At 45.9% G+C, this 22,890-nt stretch overlaps 1 protein-coding gene and 1 long non-coding RNA gene across 4 annotated transcripts in view; one reads left to right on the top strand and one right to left on the bottom strand.

Annotated features, from left to right (window-relative positions):
- Mxi1 (MAX interactor 1, dimerization protein) overlaps positions 1 to 22,890 on the top strand; it is a 64,177-nt gene that overhangs the window by 9,266 nt on the left and 32,021 nt on the right. The window contains exons 1-2 of one of the 3 annotated variants that reach the window (XM_027407028.2): positions 9,615 to 9,819; positions 11,426 to 11,558. In XM_027407028.2, coding sequence (XP_027262829.1) covers positions 9,747 to 9,819; positions 11,426 to 11,558 — 206 coding nt within the window. In that variant the 5' untranslated portion in view covers positions 9,615 to 9,746. Of the gene's footprint in view, positions 1 to 9,614; positions 9,820 to 10,619; positions 10,787 to 11,425; positions 11,559 to 22,890 lie in introns of those variants that run through there. The other 2 variants (XM_027407029.2, XM_027407027.2) reach the window with 2 other exon arrangements.
- LOC113831032 lies at positions 343 to 7,834 on the bottom strand. The gene is made up of 2 exons (XR_003483644.2): positions 5,805 to 7,834; positions 343 to 1,600 (listed from the first exon to the last, which is right to left on the bottom strand). It is a non-coding gene; the product is annotated as an uncharacterized LOC113831032 (long non-coding RNA).

Here is a 22,890-nt window from a genome sequence, read left to right as displayed (position 1 = left end):
CCCTGTCAAGAGGTGGGGGGGGGTTCCTTCCTACCTGCTGCCCACCCCTCCACACAGCTGCACCCTAGCCCCCAATTTAACATTTAAAAAGCTTTATGTATTTGTGTTTATACTTCTAACTTCAACAGATCTAATGGGCACCTCTGCACTTGGAGGATGGCTTTCACCAGGTCACAACACCCAGCCCACTGCCCAGATAACATGCCCTTGGCCACACAGCTCCCAGTGTCTCCCAAGGAACTAAAGCACAGCAAAATTAAGAAGATAAACACAGTGTCCTGAGGGAGGGCACGATTAGGAGAGTCTAATTGAAACCACAGCGGAGAGATCTGGACTATCGAGTATTTGAAATGTTTTACTTTGTATATTTATTGTCGTTACAGGGTCACAGGAATGAAGATGGCTTGGGAGTTCTAATAGACAGGCTATTGTATTGAAGTAGAGGGCAGGCCCAGGCTATGTAACTTCCAGCCATGGGTGGCAAACAGGAGCCAGTGTTGTCCTTGGTTTTATCTCTACAGGGGCCAGAGCTACAGAATGGCTCCCACAGCAGCCTGATCGTCCCTTCCATGTTTCCTAGTCCCTTAAGTTCTGAGTGCCTTGGATACAACTTTCCTTCATCCTTTTGGACAGCCATGAAATTTAGCATCATGCAGAAAGAAATACATAAGGTGGCCAGGAGCCAAACTCTGTGTTTGATGCTCTGATCTCTAGGTCAGGTGCATATTCCAGTTCAAATATCAGCCAAATAGAAACCAATACCCAATTCTAGTCTGTCTCCTGGGAGTCTGATACCCAGTCCCCAAGAGAGCTGTTGACAAGTGTGGTCTCCTCCCTGTTCTCTGGAGGAATGGTGGTAATGCCTCCCTTTACTGGCGTTTACTGTGTGCCAGCACAATGCTAGGCACTCTGTAGTAAATCCCCGAAAACCTCCAGTGAGCGGGCACTGTAATTACCTTCATTTTTGTAGTTCCAGCTCTTCCAAGCCCACATGCTAACAGTAGTGGGTCTGGCACTTAAACCCACTGTTCTTCCTTAGGGGTTTGTGAGGAACCTCAGGGAGCTCGGAGTTAACAAGTGTCAAGAAATGGAGTCTGGAATGTTTGCAGTACAGGTTGAAGGCTCCGGGAAGAGATTTCCCTTGAGTGACTTCCTTTTCTCCCCATTCATCCTAGAATGGAGAGAAGCAGCCAGAAGCTTCCAGGTTTTTTCCCAGCATTGACACAGAAGCCATTCCCTGGAGACTCACAGTCTGGGGTAGTTTTGCTTGCTTGCTTATGCCACCTTGCTGGCACCCTCTGAGAAACTCACCCGACCAGTAGGGCACCTGTGGTGCTACAGGCTGCTGTCAGGGATGTGCATCCACACCCTGTCAGACTCCAAGACTTCCTGGGACGTCCCAGCTTGTAAGACAACTGGGCTGGCTGGTGCTAGGCGCCAAGGCTTGCTCTTCTCCACAGAGAAGGCGAAGGAGAAAGGCAGGGTGAATTTCTGAGATGAGCTTCAAGTCCCAGTTGCCTCCGGACAGTGGGACAGTGAGGGCCACCTGGTTCCTGTCGGACATGGTAGGCCCAACCTCCTACTGTCCCGAGTAGAGCTCCTGAAACAGGAGTGGTGTTAAATGTAACTGGGTTCATGTCACTCACTTGTTGAAAGTCCTTCCACAGTTTACTTCCTGCCTTACTTAGGATAAACTCCAAACTCCTTGTGGAAAGTTTCATCCTTGCTTTTCTGAGTATAGTGATCTCCAGGACAGGTGGTCTTGCCTCCTACACGGCTTAGCTTCCCAGGCTCCATCCCATCTGCTAAGTCAGAATCTGCCTTTTCCATGGTTCTTTGTCGTCTAATCCTTAACCCACTTACCGTGATTTACAGTTTTACCTGCTTATTCTCAGTCTGTATGGCTAGACTGTACACACCCTGAGGAGACTGAGCAAGCTTCCTTTTGCTCATCAGTGCTTAGCATGCAGTGGCTATCCAGGGCATATTTGATGAATGAATGATGAATTTTCTGAGCTGGCTTTGAACAAGAACATTATTGCATCAGCTGCTATAATCCCAGCACTGGGGAGGCTGAGACAGGAGAATTTTAGATTTAAGGATAGCCTGGGATACATAGCAACTTTTAGGGTAGCCTTGGCCATAGAGTGAGACCTTGTCTCAAGAAAAAGCCACAAAACAAACCAAAAGCAAAAACTGAGAACTATTGTTTAGACAGAAGTGCAGAATAGTCTAGAATACTGCAGGATTTAGCATCCTTGGTTCCCGCCACTAAATACCATGGAAATCCCATTCTGACACATCCCCAATGCTACCTAGAGGAATAAATTGAGACCTAATTCAACTTCCTTAGGTTGAGACCATAGACCTAGCCAATTTTGCCTGGCCAAATGTGTGTGTGTGTGTGTGTGTGTGTGTGTGTGTGTGTGTGTGTGTGTGTTGGGGTTGGGGGGCTGGTCCAGGAGATCCAGCCACAGGAATCTCAGAGATGTGCTGAGGGTTAAATGAGCTGACTGGAGAAGCGCCGTGGTGTATGCACTTTGTGATGGTGGGATGAAAATGGCCCCCACCGGCTCTTAGACAGTGCAATTATTTGAAAAGATTAGGACATTTGGCTTTGTTGGAGGAAGTCTGTCACTGGGGGTGGGCTTTGAGGTTTCAAATGGTCAAGCCAAGCCCCGTGTCCCTGACTCTTCCTGCTGCCTTAGGATGTAGCTGTAGAACTCTGGCCTACCTCTTCAGCATCATATCTGCTCACACACAGCCATGCGTCTTGCCATGACGATAATGGACTAAACCTCTGAAACAATGCTAACTCCCATCAAATGCTTTCCTATATAAGAGTTGCCGTGGTCTCCACACATCAGTAAACAGTGACTAAGACACAGTTACATGGCAGCAAGTTGGTAAATGGATTCATTTTGTTCTAGGCTCTATCGAGACTCCTAACATTCTAGAATCAAGGTTGGAGCTTAAAGTGGGGTGAGGTGATGTCATCCATATCTTCAGATGAGCAAGAGCCTGTTTTTTTATTTTATTTTATTTATTTATTATGTGTACAACATTCTGCTTCCATGTATATCTGCACACCAGAAGAGGGCACCAGATCTCATAAAGGATGGTTGTGAGCCACCATGTGGTTGCTGGGAATGGAACTCAGGACCTCTGGAAGAGCAGTCAGTGCTCTTAACCTCTAAGCCATCTCTCCAGCCTGAGCCTGTGGTTTTTTTTTTTGTTTTTTGTAAACGCTGCACCTGAGGTTGAGCCTAAAGTCCTGAAGCAGAAGGGGTAGCCGTGTGCCTTAGTGCCCAGGGCCTGCTGGGAATTGTTAGGTCTCTTCACCAGTCTGTGCCATCGGGAAGGGGTGGTGCTGCCACCAGAGGGCAGGGGGAAGGGCCACTCCAGGCTAGCCTCCTTAAAGAGAAAAGCAGGATGACTGGACCTGGGGCCATGGCAAGAACTCAAGACCCAGTTTTAGCAGTGGGGTTGGCCTCTGGCAGATTTTCAGTGTTTAGTTTTAGTTAGTTTGTTTGTTTTTGTTTGAGACAGGGCCTCACTACATAGTCCTCCTGGCCTGGAACTGCTATGTAGACCAGGCTGGCTTCAGGTTCATAGAGATATGCCTGCTTCTGCCTTCCGGAATTAATTGTGGAATTGAAAGTGTGTCCCAAGATAGTCAGCTCTTTTTATTGTTTTACTTCATTTATTTATTGTTTTTAGAGGCTTTTTAAAATCAAGTGCTTCTAATTGGGGTAGGTATAGTCAGTAGGTAAGGCCTGCTGCAGAAGCTTAGAACCAGGGTTCCTTGGGATCCCCAACACTCATGAAGAGTCTACATGGTTGTAACTCCAGCACGGGGCAACTCCAGGAAGAGACAGGAGGACTGCTGGTTTTGTTGGCCATTCAGCTTGGCTGAAAAACAGCAAGCTCCAGGTTCTCATCTCAAGAAGAGACAGCAGAGAGTGACAGGGCAGGGCATGCAAAGTCCTCATCTGACCTCTAAATGGTCGTGCATCCACATGCATGTGAGTGGGCACACACACACACACACCACACCACGCACGCACGCACCACACCACACACACACACACACACACACACACACACACACACACACACACCACATACATAAATTAGTAGGAAGTTAAATTTAAAAAACAAATGGGGGAAAAATGGTCTTTGTACTAGCAAAACCTGAAAAATGAGTTAGCCTGGTATGGTGGCACATGCCTGCAGTCCCAGAATTTGGGGAGGTGGCGGCAGGAGCATCAAGGAGTTCAAGGTCACCCTTGGATACATAACGAGTTTGAGGCTAATCTGGACTATATTAGACCCTGTCTTAAAACAAAACAAAAAACCCCACTATTAATTAATTAATTTATTTATTTATTTTCCTGGTGTTGGGGATTGACACAGGATCTTGACAAGGCTAGGTTAGCTTTCATCACTGAGCCACACCCCAGCCTTTTCTAGTTTATTCCTGTTCTTGTATATAAATGAAACATTCTAAATAAAACATAAATTACAGGTTTGAGCAAGGCTCTGAAAAGAAATAACATCCCATGGGTTGACCAGGTCATTTGCACAGGCATCGGTGACATCATGAGATCCACCAGCCTAAATGACTACAAAAACAAATTACAGTAGGTTATGTGGCACTGGCAACAAAGATGAGCTTCTGAGGAAAGGACTCGGGAGGCATTGCAAAGGAAGCCAGCTGCATCACGCAGCAGGGACCTGGGGGTAGGAACTGCATTGTTAGAGTGGGACCCTGAGGTTGGGGCTGAAGCTTGACTGTCATCACCATCATCACTGGTGAGAAGCACCTGAGGGGAGGCCTTTCTTCAGGGAAAAATGAACCCTGAGCAGAAAGACAATGCAGATTTGGGATGCTTCCGGATCCTTTAAGAATGTAACTTAATCGTGACATCTAAAGGTTGAGGCTTCACAGGGCTAAAAGATATGAAAACAGAGAGAGAGAGAGAGAGAGAGAGAGAGAGAGAGAGAGAGAGAGAGAGAGAGAGAGAGAATCCCTTTTCCTTTCCTTGAAACATGAGTCAATCAGAAAAGAAAATTCTAGAGATGAGAAGGGAGCACACAGCTTAAGGTCTAGGTCTCAACTCTTTCTCCATCAGTATGTCAGCTGTGTGGCTTTTGGCATGTTGGCATACTTCTCTGAGCCTGGATGTGTTGAACTGAAAAAATGGACCCTTGGGCTGAGAAGTCAGTTTAGTGACAGAAGCTTCCAGGACACAAACTATGAAACATTTTGCAGGGATATTCACTTGGCATCAATCTACCAAAACCCTTTTGAATTCCTTAGCACCGCCCCCATGGTGGCCCCCACTAGGGTCCTGTTTCAGGTGTGTTCTCTGGTTGAACAAACTTAGAGGTGCTCATTAACTGAATCCTGCAATGCAGACTTCTTGAATCCAAGTTCATGCGGGGAGGGGGGGAGAGGGAGGGGGAGAGGAGAGAGAGAGAGAGAGAGAGAGAGAGAGAGAGAGAGAGAGAGAGAGAGAGAGAGATTTGAGAGACTAGTGCACCGTTATAATCACCGACCTAGGCAGCCGTAATAAGGGCCGTTTAAGAAAATGCAAAAAGCCCCTTTCTAAGGCAAGAGAAGGGTCAGGGTGGAAGTCAAGTGCAGCTGTTTGAGCCTTTGCCAGTGAGTGGTCTGATCTCACCAGAAAAACTGGAGTTAAAAACAACAAACTTCCAGATTCAGCGATCTGGGATTAACCACCACCTCCTCTGCCACCACCCGCCTCCCCGTCCTCTCCCTTTCTCCCCAGCCTGGGCACCTGGGTCGCCTGGTGCGTTTCCATGTGGTTGGGAAGTCAGCCGGCAGCCCTGGCGACTGGAGCCCTGGGAGACGGCAGCCACCTCTCGGGTTTAGCATTACGTCATTCCTCCAGACCCAAATTTATCTCTGCTGCACACAGCCCCGCTGCTCCGAGCTGTCGAGCTGTCGCTGACTCGAGAGCTTACGCACCACCGAGTTAGACAAGGCTGACTCACTGGGCAGAGCCAAGGTTTTCTGTAGCTCTTCACGTTTCTGGAGCCCCGAGGAAGAGGAGGCTGCTGCTGCCTTCGTGTGTTTGTGTGTGGGGAAAGGGGTAACTGTTAATGCAGTCGATTTCCAGGACCTCGGAAATCATGCTCCCCTGTCCAGACCTTGGTTATTGCTGAAAACTGTGCCTACACAAGTAAGCATTTTACATATTTGGAACCGAACCCCAGTGTCCCCAGCAACAATGACGACGGACTTGTAACTGAACTCCATGGACTTTTCCTCCGTTCTCCATCTCACCTGTCTGCAGAGACTATGCTAATCAGCCTCCATGTATGAGTTTGCATGTATCACTTGGGAATTGGCATCTACTAAACTGTACTGGGGGTGAGGAGGGGCAGGAAAGAGCCTAAAAGTGGAGAGCTTGGCCTGCTCCTTCAGAGGCAGATTGGCCCCCATCCATCCTTCTGTGTGGGTGATCTGGGAGACTTTGGCTGTCTGCAAATGGAGAGGGAGGGCAAGAGAAAGAGACAGAGAGAGGGGAGGAAAAACAAAGACGGACAGACTGGCTTTCTTTAGTAAAAGAGTGAACATCTCAGTTCTTGTGTCTGTAGACATGGAACCCTCCCTTTCCTGTTTCCCCAACTGTATTTGTAGTGCAAATTGGCTTCCTCTGAGGGAAGGCAGAGCCATGGCTGTCCAGGGCTCCCCTGGCTAACACGGAGCTGAGGGTGAGGAGGAATGGGGGCTTGGATAGCAGCCTCTCTAATTGCAAATGGCAAAGGCTAGAGGTTTCTGTACACGAGTCAGCCCACTGTGGCCATTGCCTGTGTTCCTCCACATGTGCGGGTGGCCTTTGGTGACTCTTGTGTGGCTTTCCATCTCTTCATCAGCCTCTTGGCCAGCACTCTAGGCTAGTTCATGTGGGGTCAACGGTGACAGCCATCCAGCCTATTTTCACTAACCTTCCCTTGGCTTTATAATTTAATACACGGAATCCAAGCCTTTCTCCGCTTATGGATATTTTCAGGGTTCACCGCATTCTTGACTGCATGCTTCCCGGGCTCACCTGTCACTGGGTACAGTAGACCACTACTTAATTTGGAGTTGAAACTTTAAGGGTAAAACTTTAAGTTGAAAACTACAAGTGGTAAAAGTGAACTTTTAAACTCGTAATCTTTCTTTTCTCTACCTCCACCCCAGAGAGGCTCTCACGGTATAACCCTGGTTGACCTGGAACTCACGAACTCACTGTGTAGATCAGGCTAGTCTTAACCCATCTGCCTCTGCCGCCCTAGAGGCTGGAGCTACAGGCTTCAGGCTTGCACCACTTCACCTGCTCATTAGCCTTATGTTTTTTTTTTTTTTTTTCAACCGACAGGTGTTCTGAGTGAACGACATCTGTTTGTTTTTGAGGCAGGTTCTCTCTGTGTAATCCTGGCTGCCTGGAACTTACTCTGGAGACTAGGCTGGCCTCCGACTCATAGAAATCTGCCTGCCTCTGCCTCCTGAGTGCTGGGATTAAAAAGTGTGTGCTGCCCCATCTGGCAGAGTGAATTTCTTCCTAGTGTATCCAGGAATGTCCTTGGCTGGGGATGAAGGACGGTTGTTACCAGTATGCAATGGGAAAATCTGTATGACTTATCCGACAGCTGAAAAAGCACAGGCCCTTCTTTAAAGTCTAGAAAAGTCCCTCTGCCCCACTGTGGCTTCTGAACGCTTTTGGGCCTCCCTGAATTTGATGAACATCTATTTCTTAAATGTTGTGCCAAGCGTAATATTTAAAAGGGCCTGTGGCCTCACTGGAAATACTGCTCATGAAGAAGAAAGGGGGGGGAGGAGGAGGAGGAGGAGGAGGAGGAGGAGGAGGAGGGAGGAGAAGGCATTAAAACACAGCACAAAACCCACAATGTTTTTGAGCGGGCACGTGATCCATCCCAAGACGTATTTTTTGAAGTAGCTATAACATGACCACAAGGAAAGGGACAGTGTCTCCCCAGGAGAGGAGCAGGTGAACCTAACTAGAGGGAGACAGGTTATGACTGGTTTCCACAGCTCTCCGAGTGCTCCTGGAGCACGCAGCACTTCCGCCATCTTGTCCTTCTTTCCTTTCCCCAGAGAGTTCTCAGCTGGCATGGTTCTGTGTCTCGGGGGACTGTAGCAATATCGGGAGGCATTTTTGGTTGTCATGCCCGAGGAGTGCTGGTGTGCTGGCCTCTAGTGGGTAAGGGCTAGGGACGCTGCTGGGTATCCAGCAAAGCACAGAGCACACCTGGGCTCCCAGGAGGAACCATCAGGTCCAAAGTGTCAGTGATGCCAAGGAGAAACGTCCCTTAGACGAGGGACTTGGAAAAGAGCCTGGTGGCTAAGAGCAGCGAGTGGCTGCTTTTCAGGGTGATTCCCTGCTTTTTATTCTTTTTCTTTTTGGGTTTTTAGAGACAGGGTTTCTCTGTGCATCCCTGGCTGTTCTGAAGCTAGCTCTGTAGAGCAGGCTGGCCTCCTGAGTGCTGGGATTAAAGTTGCGCACCACCACCGCCCACCCGGCTCTCCTGCTTTTTAAAGTCCCTGTTGTCAGTTACCTTTCAAGAGAGGAGAGCATGGGAGGAGCAATCCTCATCACAGCTTCCATCCACTGAGCGCCTAGAATGCACCGCATGATGGAACTGTTCCATGTAGACTTACTTCCACCACGAAGCTCACTAAGTGTGCATGTTTCCTGGGAACAAACTCCATGTCTGTTTCTCTCAGGACCGTGTACATAAACTCTGGTTCAGTGCCTGGCACGCTTTTTGGCCTCAATGCCGTGCATAAATGGACGAATTAAACCCATTTTATATAGGAGGAAAAGGAAGCTTGGAGCGTCCACACAGCCAGAGCTCCGATCAGAGCTGAGATCGGTATGATTCCAACACCACATCTTTATGTCCTTTCTTTGCAGCATCAGAGCAGGTTTTTCTGTCTAAAAACACTAATGAGACGCTGAGGAGGAATGGAATCCAAAAAGAAAAGAGGTTAGAGAACCTTTTTGTCCGTGTCGCAGCTGAGCGCATGGACGTTCCCTCTAGCTCTCATGAAATGACCTCATGTTTTTGCTTCTCATGTGCATCTGTGACGCAGGCCTTTCAGACACGCCACTTTCCTCTCCGTGGGTGAGGAGACCGGGGCACTGGAGTTGCACGGGAAAGCAGTAGATAGAGGACAGATTTAGTTCAATAATGAAAGCTCTAGGCCCCGAGCACCAGCTAAGAAATGAGCCTCCTTGGGAGCGGACCCAAAGCTCAACCAACTCTTTTCCTCAGAAGCAAAGTCACGTTAAGTTCTTAGTCTTTTCCATCCTGGAACGAGAAAACGAAAGCCAGAGAGGGACTACATCTCCCAGAGGCCATCGCGGAGCCCTCCATGCGCAGGCGCACTGAGGCGACCCGTGTCCCTAGACTCCTGACGTGCGGTGGCCGGGGCTGGACTACATTTCCCAGGGGGCATCGGAAGGGGCGGGCGGGGGCGGGCCTCGCCGCCGCTCGGGTCCCTCCCCCGTGCTCGCGCGGAGAAGTAAACAAACCGCGCGCGGGCTGCAGGCTGCGCGGCGGGCGCGGCGGGCACGGCTGGGGCGGCGGAGAGCGCGCCGAGCCGGGGCCGAGCTGGCCCGCCCGCCCGCCGCACATGTCCCGGGGCGTCGTGGGACTGTAGCCGTCTGTTGCGCCTCCTGTCGGCCGGGGGCGGGAGCGCGGAGCCCATGGAGCGGGTGCGGATGATCAACGTGCAGCGCCTGCTGGAGGCCGCCGAGTTTTTGGAGCGCAGGGAGCGAGGTAACGGCTGGGCGCCGCCGCTTCGACAGCCGCCTCGGGCCCCGCGCGGGGAGTGCTGCGCGGCTGGGGAGGGCAGATGCGCGCGTGTGTGGAAGTGCGTGCGTGCGTGCACCGGTGAGAGGGGCACGCGCGTGCGGGAAGAAGTGTGCGTGTGTGTGTGTGCGTGTGTGTGTGTGTGTGTGTGTGTGTGTGGTGCGCGCGTGCGCGCGCGTGGAAGTCCGCGCGGGCGGGTGGAGAGGTGGGCGCGCCGGGAAGGAGGTTCGCTCAGGAGTGCAGGTGAGTTCCCGAGTGGAGGCGTGTGGGAAGCGGGCGGGCGGGCGGGCGAGCGAGGGCCAGCAGGTGTGCATGCATGCGTGCGTGCATGTGTGTGTATGAGTGCGTGCATGCTTGTGTGCGTGTGTGAGTGCGTGCATGAGTGCGTACACGTGTGTACACGAGTATGTATATGTGTGTGTGCATGCGTGCATGAGTGTGTACACGAGTGCGCGCATGAGTGCGCACATGTGTGTGCGTGCATGAGTGTGTCCTGGAGCTTGGGCAGAGGAGAGGGGGCTTTAGGGGAGGACCTGCGACTCTGGGCTGAGGGAAGGACCCGAGAGCTGCGCTGGGGCGGCGGCTGAGCGGACCCGAGCATAGGGTGGAGGGCGCTGGACGAGAGCTCTTGCAACTTGAGACCAGTGGGTGGGAGCTGGGGAGGTGTGGGTGCAGGAGGCGGGGCCTGTGCCAGCCCCGGGCGGAAAATGTCCCCTGAAGAGAGAGCATCGGGAGGGACGGGAGGGACCGGCGTTCGGCGTGCTGTGAGATGGGATTGCGTTGGAGGTGGAGATCGGAGGAGACATGGAGAGCCTGGGGTATTGGGGTGTGGAGAGCAGCAATTGGGGTGTCAAGAGACGGGGTGTTCTTCCCAAGACTTTGTGATCGAAAGAGTTGAGGCACACAGTGCGGGGCCTACAGAGGCTCTGAAGAGGTGAGAGTCATAAGGAGGGTGTTTTTGTTGTTGTTATAAGGCAAGTGAAATCTTTTAGGGTTTTTAAGAATCCCTGGTGCTGGAGAGATGGCTCAGTTGCTGAGAATCCTTGTTGTTGCACTGGGAATCCAGCTTCGGTTCCCAGCACCCAGGTTGGGCCACTCTCAGCTGCCTGTCGCTCCAGTTCCAGGAGGCCCTTCCTTTCTTTGGGTTTCCGAGAAAACATGCATACATATGGTGCACATACATAGACTCCTACACACTTAGGTACACATAAAATTTAGATCTTTTCTTTTTAAAAGAATTCTTGGCTAAAAGGGTTTGGGAGAGGAGGGGGATTTGATTTAGAAGCCGGATTGCTTTGTTTCTTGGCTGTGGGTTGGAATGGGATGCTTACACAAGACCCTACCCTCGGCCTTGGACGAAGGATCTTCCTGTGTCAGCCACCTGGGACTAAAGGGGTGTACCGACCTTGGCTAAACACTGGGATTTATCTTCTAATCAGAAAGAGTAGAAACATTTTACTTTTCCTGCTTTCAAAAAAAAAAATGTGTTATCACAGGACCTTGGATTTGCAGATCCATGGATTTGGCTGTCTGTATTCTTCTTAGACTTTTTTTTTTTTTTTTATGTTTTTAGAGTGTGAACATGGCTACGCCTCATCGTTCCCCTCCATGCCGAGCCCCCGGCTACAGCATTCAAAGCCCCCACGGAGGTTGAGCCGGACTCAGAAACACAGCAGTGGGAGCAGCACTACGAGCACTGCCAACAGGTAGCGATTTGGGGAGGTCAGGGAATCAGACTGAAGGAGTACAGACTCAGAGCTAGTACTGTTGACCTGTTTTCCCCTAATGCCAACTCCAGAGCACCACTGCTCTGGGGGTTTTCTCTTTAAAAATGAAATACAGAAACCATACCCTGGCTTTGTGTGTGTGTGTGGGGCGGGGTAGGAGGAGAGTATTAAAAGAGGCAATTAAAATGCTCCTGCAGGTATTGTTACAGTGTCCTATCTTCAACCTAGAGGACAGTAAATTGAGATTTGGTAGGCTGTGCCCCTGCTTGTAGCCACATGCTAAGAGTAATCTTGGACCAGCTTTCATTTTTCTCTCCAAGTTTATGGTAGCCCAAGAATAGTTTGTAAAAAATCAGAAGCAGCCTTTAACAGGCTTTGTTAAAGAAGTAAAAATATCTAGATATGTTAATGTACCTAGTCCATTTGTTAAGGGGGGGGACACCAAGTGGTAGAACATTTGAATCTTATTAAATGGAAACTGGTTGGTTTAAAGCAAAAACAAGGAAGATTTCTGCCCTCTCAGACGGATTACTTTTCCAGAGCATGCTTGCCTAGAGGTGCCGAGACATAATTGACTTCCCCTTTTGGTTAGCGTCTGGCTGACTCTTCAGTATTTTGCTTCCAGAAAGCCAGTAAATCCCAAGGATTTATGTGGATAGCAGTTTTCAAGAAACCTTTCTTTAGAGAAGGGTATTTTTCCATTGATAGGAGGAAGTTAAATGAGACCTTTCTTTCTTATCCTGTAAACATTGTCTAGCGTATAAAAAGAATGATTCATTTGGCTGGCTAACTACAGATCCCTGAAGGCTGTGGGGAGCTCCAGCCAGGTGGCTCTGGTTGAGGTGGTTGACAGAGTAGCATCCAAGCTGTCAACACAGAAAACCCTAGGTTCCTAGGTTCCTGTAGCTAACAGTCGCAAGTCACGAGGTTGAATCTTTCCATTTCTACATTTCGACATCCTCAAGACAAAGTTGAATTTATTTTCCTCCCTTAATCATACCCTTAGAGCTTGGTATTTTCTCAAGGCTGATAGTTTTTAAAATTAATTTTTTAATTAAATTAACCTTATGTCTAATATGCTATATTTATTTGTGAATCTGTGTGATCTCTTATGGTATGATATGTGCATGTGTGTGTATATCTACATTTAAATATACATTGAGAACACATATTTGCTTGTCGTTGTAATTTTTCTGGTTACATTGTTAGGAATTGAGATGCATCCAGGAATTTATCTTTTAATCCATACGTAGATTTGTCATAATTACTTTTCTATTCCTGTGCCAAATGCCACAGCCAAGACAATTTGCAGAAGAGTTGATTGGGGGCTTCCTTACTGTTTGAGCGGGTGAGCCCATGAGCCTCATGGTAGGGAACAGAGTAGCAGGCAGGCAGACATGGCTCTGGAACAATAACTGAGAGCTTACATCTAATCCATAAGTACAAGGTAGGGAGAGAGAGCGAGTGAGAGAGAGAGAGAGAGAGAGACAGAGACAGAGACAGAGACAGACAGCCCCTAATTGGGATGGTATGGTCTTTTGAAACCTTCAGGTCTACCCCCAGTGACACACCACCTCCAATAAAGCCACACCTCCTAATCCTTCCCAAATAGTTCCACCAACTGGGACCAAGTATTCAAATGTCTATGTTTATGGGGGTCATTCTCATTCAGACCACCACAGGATTTAAATAAAACAGTAAAAGGATTTTTGGATTTTTTTCTTTCTTTTTTTAACATTATGGGAAGAGTGCTGTTTCAGAAACTGAATCTGGGTTCTGTCATATTATAAGTGTTTGGATCCTCGTCTTCCAGAAATCACATCTATGAGCTCATTACCCTTCTTTCCCTTCCTGGTTTCATAAAATAAGGTGTTTTAGATACTCACCAGGTTCTCCCTTCCCCCCAGGTGCTGATTGACAGTTTCAGACCTTAGGTAATTACATGTATCACCTCATCATTACACATGGGGCATTTTACTAACAGCTCATGGGCAGCAGAGACATTCATAAGACATGCACTTTTAGATTTTACTAATTACACTTCATTAATTTGAAGGTTTTGGTGCCTTGGTTATTATTATTTTTTTTTTACACATAGCACTGGGCTAACTTGGGGTTTTGACTAAGATTTTGATTCATGCTACTGTTTCTAGGATTCTTTTTTATTATATGGAGCCACTGTGTTAATTGTTGTGTCTGAACATAACATGTCAGATACATTGCAAAACTATAAGCATTTTAGGGTTCTGATAATATCCAAGGAAAAAATGTATGTACCCTGGACCACTTAAAACTGAAAAAGGTTTTGTTTTGTTTGGTTTCTCTTTTGGTTTTTCAAGACAGAATTTCTCTGTGTGTCCCTGGCTGTCCTGGAACTCACTTTGTAGACCAGGCTGGTTTCAAATTCACAAGAGATCTGCCTGCCTCTGCCTCCCGAGGGCTGGGATTAAATTAACAAGCAAACAAGAAAAAGAAATTGATTTTACAGTATATTATCCTAATGTAGGCCTAAGCAGGTTAGGTGGAGGCCTGTGATGGATAAGTAGTTTATTAAAGCAAAACACTAGAAATTATTTCTTCTTAGTTATTTATATAAATTTTCTGCTCCATGGAAATAAGGGAACTGAATATAAAAGTCTAATACCAGGTATTTTGGACATGGTCCGTTTGTCAGGGGCTACTGTACTCTTCCTATCATCTTCAAGCTTACCATTAGATTGAATAGATTTTTTTATTCACACTGGTTAAATAAAACAGAAAGATGACGTGTAGAGATTTCAGTTTATTTGTCACCTCAAATGAGAGAACAGAGCATGTATGAAACTCTTTCCTGTTCAGTTGTCTGTGTAGAAGTTGTTCCTTTTTATATCTTAAACATTGATGAGCTTTTGTTTTTTTTTTTATCGTGTGTTTGGCATTGGGGATCAAACCCATCACTTCGTGCATGCTGGCTAGGTACCCTGCCCCTGAGCTGTACCCCCAGCCCAGCACTGATGTTTTTATGTTACCATACTATATATCAGTATTGTTTTCTGATATTGTAGTATGTTAAAGATACAGTGGCTGCCTTTCCCCCTAATAGTCTCAGGTATACTGTGATATTTCTGATACAAAATGTTACTTTGTAAATTTATGTTTGGAGTTATTTGACTCATAATATAAATTCCCTCTTCCCCCTGAGTCTTAAAATCTTATTTTTACAGAATTACAAAGGAAAGAAAATGAATGATATAATGTAATATTATAAATATGTACCTTGCAAATGCTAGTAATTTTATCTGGCAGTTGGGAGGTAGGACCTATAATATATAATTATTTTTTAAATACATGCTTGATTTTACTGTAATCTTGGCCATACCTTTTTGGCACAGGTCCTAAAGTTGAGCTTGCTAAGATGTTACTGACTGCCGTTAGAGAAACTTGTTGCAATAGATGTCTGTCTCCTTGGGAACAGCAAAGCTCGGCATCTCAGCATTGCTGTTTTGTGTCACAACTGAGAAAAATCTTCAAGATTTGTATCTTTAAAACTCTACTAAATGAGCCACGGCTTTAGTGTCTTGATGATTTATTCCTAAGTATTTCTACAATATGTCTACTTTTCTCTTGACTTCACTAGAAGTCTCCTAGTCTCAGCCATAGTCCCAACTGAACAGGTATGACAACCTCCTCCCCGGTGGACTTGCAACTCTGATCCTCATGAATTACGTTGTCTGGCTTTCTTTCAGTGCCTTTTACATACCTTCTACTCCAAGGTCTTGTATAAGCTCTGTTCCCTGTGGGCAATCATTTTCCTTCCCTCCTTGACAGATTATCTCTGTCCACTAACAGTTTTCCTTCAGTGTAGTCATAATTCCCCCAGGGAAGCTGTTCTTCACCTGCTATAATAGATCAGGTCTCTTTGAGACAGGGTTTCCTGTTATGTCAGCTGGCACCAAACTTGCTTTGAGACCAAGGCTGTCCTCCGGGTCTCCCCGAGTGCTGAGATTGCAGGCATGGGCCAGCATGCTCAGCAGGAGATCAGATCTCTATATATTCCATAGCACCCTGTTTTCTTTTATAATACCCACTGTACTTATAGAAATAGCGTCATCTAATGGTTTCTAATATTTGTGGCCCATTTGTTGGGCTAAAACATTCCATAAGGACAAGGTCCGAGTGTTCTCTGCTGTTTTCTTTTTTCCTCTTACGTGAAATAGGTCTCATGTAACCCAAGATGGCCTCAGTTTTCTGATATTCCTGCCTGCACCTCCCACGTGCTGCTGAGATTATAATGTGCACTATTTGCCTGACTTTTGCTGTAATATTTATCTCTACTGTGTATCAACAGTGTTCTGCACATAGTAGGTGATACTCAAAGTATGGAAGATTGTTAAACTCCAGGTGGACACAGCTTATAAGGAAACTGAGTGTTTGGGGGCCGAGTATCATATTAGACTGGAAGGAAAAACAATTTTAGAGTGTGTGACTCCTGCTTTGGCAAATTCTTTTATGATTGTGTTGTCAGAAATGTTCAGGGTACTCCATTTAGAAAGGTAAATGGTATGTAGGATGTGAGGATGAAAAGTCTTCACATTTGACACAGGTGTGTTGTTGCTCTAAACAAGTGTGTTATTGTAGACCACAGAGTGTTAACATTTAATTTTAAAGAGCACTCACTCATTGTCATCCTGTGTCATGAAAATGCTACCAGAAGAACTGTCAGTATTGGCAGAAACGTTGGCGTGACCTGTGATGCATGCGTGGTCATTGCCTTGTCACTGTTTTGGGGTGAGTTGGAAAGAAGTGATTAGCCAGTTCCTGCTTGAACTTCAAGTTGATGTATGATCTCTCTATTATTGTGTGGATATTCGAGAATGCCAAGACACCAGTAGTATTCCAGCTGCAATTACTAAAATAAAGGTTTTCTTGTGCTCATAAGGTTTGGCTTAGTATTCTTGAAACACAAACATTTTTTAATCTTAGTTTAGAAGGAATGATTGTATTTCCTATTTTCAGGATTATCTCCCTTGTGATTGATTGTCTTCAAGAGTTTGTAGTGGTGTATTTTTTTTTATTTGTCTTGTTTGTTTGTTTTTTTGAGACAGAGTTTCTGTGTGTGACAGCCCTAGCTGTCCTGAAACTCACTCTGTAGGCCAGGCTGGCCTTGAACTCACAGCGATCCTCCTGCATCTGCCTCCTGAGTGCTGGGATTAAAGGTGTGTGCCATTATGCCCAGTACTTTTTTTTAAAAGATTATTTTAATGTGTATTTTTTTTAAGTGCAGGTGTTTTGCCTGCTTGTAAGTCTGCACCACATGTGTGCAGTGTCTGTGGAGGCCAGATGAAGATGTCAGATCATCTGGAACTGGATTAAAAACAGAGTGAGCCACCACATGGGCCAGAACTTATTTTAACGGACTGTTATAGAGGATTTTTGTCAGTGGTAGTAACTTGAGTGTTTTATCTTTAAGAATGTTTCTGATGTTTGGAGAATTGCATGGAGACTTATTTTATGAAAATTCTTTTCTAGTTTTTAAATTTTTCATATTAAAAATAGTTTCTGGGTCTTTGTGCTGTAGAAAACTCACAAAGTTTTAGGACAAAAATGCAGATTATTAGCAGTTAAATTCTTAGTGATATTAACCATTGTCTTCAGTACTTTCTGCACGTTGAATAACAAACAGACTCTGAAATATGTTTTGTGATTCTGTCTTCCATCAAAACAGACTTAAATGAAAGATTCTCAAGAATTGTATATCTTACACTAAATGAACTTAGGGTTTCCATTGAGTGCTTCACTTAAGCCCAAGTTTGCTCTTAGGTTTCGAAGACTTGAAAGATTCCTTGTAGGTCAGTAGACAACTGCTTCTCCCTATTTCAAGAGATAACTTCTTTTTGTCCAAATAGGACATGGAAGATCACATCTTAAAAAGGTAACTCCAGGTTTTATCTAATCCAGTTCTCTGCTTTAAATCCATGTGGCCAAGACATGCTGTGGGTGACTTCCTTAGGACTCAGTGATGGCCCAGGCAGTGATTCATGTTAATAATGGGAACAGTGACTTCTTTCTGGAGTTGCTGTTCAGTGAGGTTCATAGATCCCCAGGATTGCAAGCTGTTGCCATCACTCTTGGTTTCCCTTCAGAACTTGAAGGTTAGACCTGACTGCTGAAGACACCACAAACTTGAGATGTAGGACATGGAGAAATCAGGCAGGGACTGACCTAACAGCTCCTTCTCTGCTGGCTACAGGGTCCAACAAATGCTACCAGAGAAGAGTGACCAGCAGTCTGACCCGGCTGCGAATCTTGAGAGCTATAGTAATGGCTGGCCTAGTACAATACACCCACCACGGGTAGTAGTGGCACAGATGTTATGGAAGTAACCAACCCCTTTTCCATGGAGAGTAAAGCCCACTCCACAAGAGAGCATGCCTGTACTGTGTCTGGGTATGTCATAGACCACAGGAGAGAGCCGAGTGCTGCTATTCTGCTAAATAGTAAACTGCACTCTAAGATTAATTCATCTTTCAACCATCATCAGAGATGCTTCTTTTTGTAGTAGATGGCAATTAATATAGAGACCCACAGCTGGCTAATTAATATACAGAGATTAAAGAGATTGGAGTTCTCAGCTGTATGACATCTCTTCCTCTGAGGCTCAGGAGCTATCACAGAAGGGTGGGAACAGAGATCTTTTTTTCTTTTTTCTTTTTTTTTTTTTTGCAGATTTTTTTTATTTGAATTAGAAACAAGATTGTTTTACATGTCAATCCCAGTTCCCTCTCCCCCCCCTCCTCCCCTGCCACCCCTCTCCCCCAACTAAACCCTACCTATCCCATACCCTTTCTGCTCCCCCTGGATGGTGAGGCCTTCCATAGGGTGTCATCAGAATCTGCCCTATCCTTTGGGATAGGGCCTAGGCCCACCCCCCTGTGTCTTGACTCAGGGAGTATCCCTCTATGTAGAATGGGCTCCCGAAGTCCACACCTGTGCTAAGGATAAGGACTGAAATACTACAGCAGGTCCCATAGATTTCTGAGGTCTCCTCATTGAAACTCATGTTCCTGGGGTCTGGATCAGTCCCATGCTGGTGTCCCAGCTATCAGTCTGGGGAGCCAGAGGTAGCAGATGCCTGCAGGGAAATAGCATGTGAATCCACACGGGCTGGGGCTGCATACATAGGGCCAGCACAGGATCAAGCCGGCGAAATCCCAGCCTGGATTGAAGAGGGGATGGGGAAGTCATCCCACCCTTCCTCTTGAGGAGGTGTTGACAACTGATGCCTGCTCGTCGAGAAAGTCAGTTTTCTTCAGGGAGTCTGGCTCTGAGGGACCACCGATATGCTAGTAGAGGGACCCATACCTGTGCACATACTCTGTAGCAATAGATGGATTTAGCGGTCATGCAGTTTAAAAGGTAAAAGCACGGAGAGTTGTGAGGGGATGGGGTGAAATTGGAGAGGAGGCGATAGAGAACATACCATATGCATGCAGCAATATGAAAACTCTTTAATAGCAAGCTGGGTTTCAAGACGCATCCACCATTGTAACCTAGTAGAGTAGACTGTGATCTGAAGAAAGCTTTTCTCACCTTGTTTCTTCTTAGAAATGAGGCAGCATTGTCACCTTCATTTATGGCACACTTCTTTGTCATTTTTATCTGACAAGGATAATTTTCCAAATACTAATCTAACCAAAGAGATTTGAGAGTATGGCTGACAAACTGTATTTCCAGATTGTTATGAGCTCATGTAATTTAAGCATGCGTTACAGAATGTCTCTCTCCTCTATCTTATTTTTTATTTTGATTTCCTATTGCCGTAGTTGGCTTTCTGTTACTGTAATAAAACACCATGACCAAAAGCAACATGGAAACTTAGAAGTTATAGTCCATGATCAGGAGAAGTCAAGACAGGAACCTGGGTGCAGGAACTGAAGCAGAGACCATGGAGGATGCTGCTGACTGGCTTGCTCAGTTCCCTTTCGTATACAGCCCTGGATGACCTGCCCAGGGTTGGCACTAGTTACAGTGGGCTGGGCACGTCCACATCAATCGTGTTGCCCACAGGCCAGTCTGATGGAGGCATTGTCTCAACCGAAGTACCCTCTTCCCACATGACCCCAGTCTATGTCACCTTGGGGGAAAAAATACTAACCAGCACATCTAAAAAATGTTGGCACAGGGCCAGGCAGTGGTGGCACATGCCTTTAATCTCAGCACTCTGGAGGCAGAGGCAGAGGACCTCTGTGAGTTCGAGACCAGCCTGGTCTAAAGAGCTAGTTCCAGGACAGCCTCCAAAGCTACAGAGAAACCCTATCTCGAAAAACCAAAAAACAAACAAAAAAACAAACCAAAAACAAAAAAGTGTTGGCACATCCTTCCTATCCTTCCAAGGCATATGTAAGTGTATTTGTGTATTTACATAGACACTGTATTTCTGTTCTCATGAAACTTAGTATCTGATGAAAGAAATACTCATGTGAGAATATATTATTTCAAAGTATGATGAGCTTCATCTAGGAAGTGCAGCATCCAGAGAGGCACACAACAGAGGGCCTGGTTGCCTGATTCCTGAGGGAGAGCTTCATGGCACTGAAACTGTTATAATAACCTTGCTCTTGCTTATCCCAAGTATAAAAAACTTTTACTCTTCTTAAAGTGTCATTCAAGGGTATGGTGTGTGTCGAGTTCCTTCCCCTGTTTCTTCCCACTCTCCCTTTGCTCCTCCACCCTTAGTACCCTTTGTTTTCCCAGATAGCCTCACCTTGTGCTCATGTCATACGTAATGATTTTATATGTATATATGTGTGGACATACACACAGTGGCTAGCAACCACACAAAGGAAAACATGCTTGTTTTTCTGAAACTAATCAATTAATATGATATCTAGTGTTGCATCCATTTTCCCTGTAAGACTTTTTTTCGTGGCTGGAAAAGTCCTATTGTTTAAACTTTTTATTTCGTGTTTATGTATCTGTGACATCATAAGTTGTCATAGGTTCTACTTTGTGCTTAGGAGTTTATTAAGCCCCTTGTCTTTTGATGACATTCTGATAATCTGAGGTAGTTTTTTTTTTTTGTTGTTTGTTTGTTTGTTTTTTTTTGTCATTCTAAGAAGGGCTGAATTGTGCTGAACCTTTGTTTTTTGTAAACATGGAGATTTAGACTTGCGTGTCAAAGGCTGCACTCCTGTAGGCACAGAGGTGCATGTCTGTATTCCCAGCACCTGGAGGTTTGAGGCAGGAGGATTCTGAATTTTAGATCAGCTTTGGCAATATTGCAAGACCCCCATCTCAGAAAGAAAAAGAAAAAAAAGGAGGCTCCATCTTCTAAAACTAGTAATACCTTATCACTTGCCTGTGATATGCTGGTTGTGTGTTTGTAAAGTCCATAACATACATTATCATTTCATTTTGATGTCAGAAAATTGTATGCAATTTGTATGGAATTACTTCTTCTGGATTTTTTTTGATAAGGATTATATTTGGATTGTATTTCAGGCAACATCCTAGGTGGAACTGGAGTACGAGTTAAAGACCTAGGCTGGTTTCTCTAGGTTTTGCAAAGACTTTTTATTTAACAATTTACTTGGAAAGTAAGACTCAAGCCTAGACTTTATGTGCCACTGTTTGCCTTTCTATCAGATGGCCAAATCATGTATGACCCCTTTGTAGTTTCTCTTTCTCATTAACTATTGAAGCTGCTAAATTTGATAAAGCCATGGATTATTCTGAATTTAATCAACCAATGTAGTAAATTTCTGGCTAATAAATGAAAGAAAATACAAGATAGTACACAATACTACTATTGCCTTGCTAGTAAGAAGAAATGTGAATTTCCAGGTGTTTGGGTCTGACCCCCTCCATAGTTCTGCCATCACATAGAATGAAGTGATCTCTGCCCTTTACAGAAACTGACCAATGTGTGCTCATCATACTGAATGTGCTAATCTCAGTTTCTGTGTTTGATCTTACTGGGTGGCCCAGGCTGTTCTTGAACCTTGAAGTGATTGCCCAGCTCCATTGTCCCACAGGCTGGGATGACAGGCACACGTCACCACACCTGGAAGCAGTATCGTGTCTTTAATGTCTGCATATTTCCCTGTTAGTTGTCCTCTGAAGGCAGTGACTTAGTTTTGTTTTTGTTCTGTGATGAAATGCTTGGGAGACAAGGTTTAGCCTGGCTCATGGTTCCGAGTTACGGTCTGTCAGTGCGTGAAAGGGACTGCAGGGGCTTCAGACAGCTGAACCCATTGTGCCTGTTGTCAAGAAGTAGTGCAGAATGACCGCATGCCTGTACCCTAGTGCATAGGTCTCCATTCTTACACAGTTCAGAATCACCTTCCTAGGGAACGATGCCTTCCACTTTGGGGATGGGACTCCCCCCTGCCTCAGTGTTCTTAACCACCCAGCTGTGTCTCCAGACCTCACGACTGGTCCCTTTTCCTTTCCTCCTCTTGCCTTTCCCTTTTCTCTTTTTCCCCCTGAGACGGGCTGTGGTTGGTTTCATAGTGAGTCCTGCCTTATTTGCTGTTTAGCAGAGGTTAGTGTGAAGTCTGATAGGAGCACTCCATTATTTTAGAGTACTTATATTCCCAGGGTAGACACTCAGTAAACATGAGATGGCTGTACGCAGGAGCAAGCTCATGGAAATTGGAATTTCTTGAGAGATGTTGTACGTCTTTGAAGACTTCTGGAGGATCTTAGGCTGGTTGACTGCTTTAAGTGAAAGAAATCTAGAAGTGTCTAAAAATATTCATTCTAATTTTTGTTTTATTTTTAGTATATATACTCATTGGTGATAATTTTTTGTTTTGTTTTGTTTTCCTTTTTTAAACATTTGATATCTGAGGCAGAGGCAGGAGGATTTTTGGGCCTTGCTGGCAAACCAGTATGGCCAAATCACCAAGGTCCATGTTCAGTGAGAGACCTTATCTCAAAAAGAAGTTGACGAGTGATTGTGACAGCTACCTCTGGTCTCCATATGCATATGTACACAAATGTCCCCGTTCCCTCTCAGGCACGCACTCGTACACGCACGCGCACACGCACGCACGCGTGCGCGCGCGCGCACACACACGCGCACACACACACACACACACACACACACACACACACACACACACACACACACACACACACACACACACAGAAAACCCCAACCACACAGATTGGTAACATACTTTCAGGATGTGTCCGTGTCAATAACCTAGTCTAGGTAACCCCTCATAGACATGCCTGGGGATTTATCCTCAAGGTGATTCTAGATCCTGTGAAGTTGACAGTAGACATAAACCATCACATTAACATGCTAGCTTGACTCTTTCAACAA

Source organism: Cricetulus griseus, chromosome 3, assembly GCF_003668045.3.
Source record: "Cricetulus griseus strain 17A/GY chromosome 3, alternate assembly CriGri-PICRH-1.0, whole genome shotgun sequence".
In the NCBI taxonomy this organism is placed as follows: Eukaryota; Metazoa; Chordata; class Mammalia; order Rodentia; family Cricetidae; genus Cricetulus; species Cricetulus griseus.
This window is presented reverse-complemented; position numbering and strand designations above follow the sequence as displayed.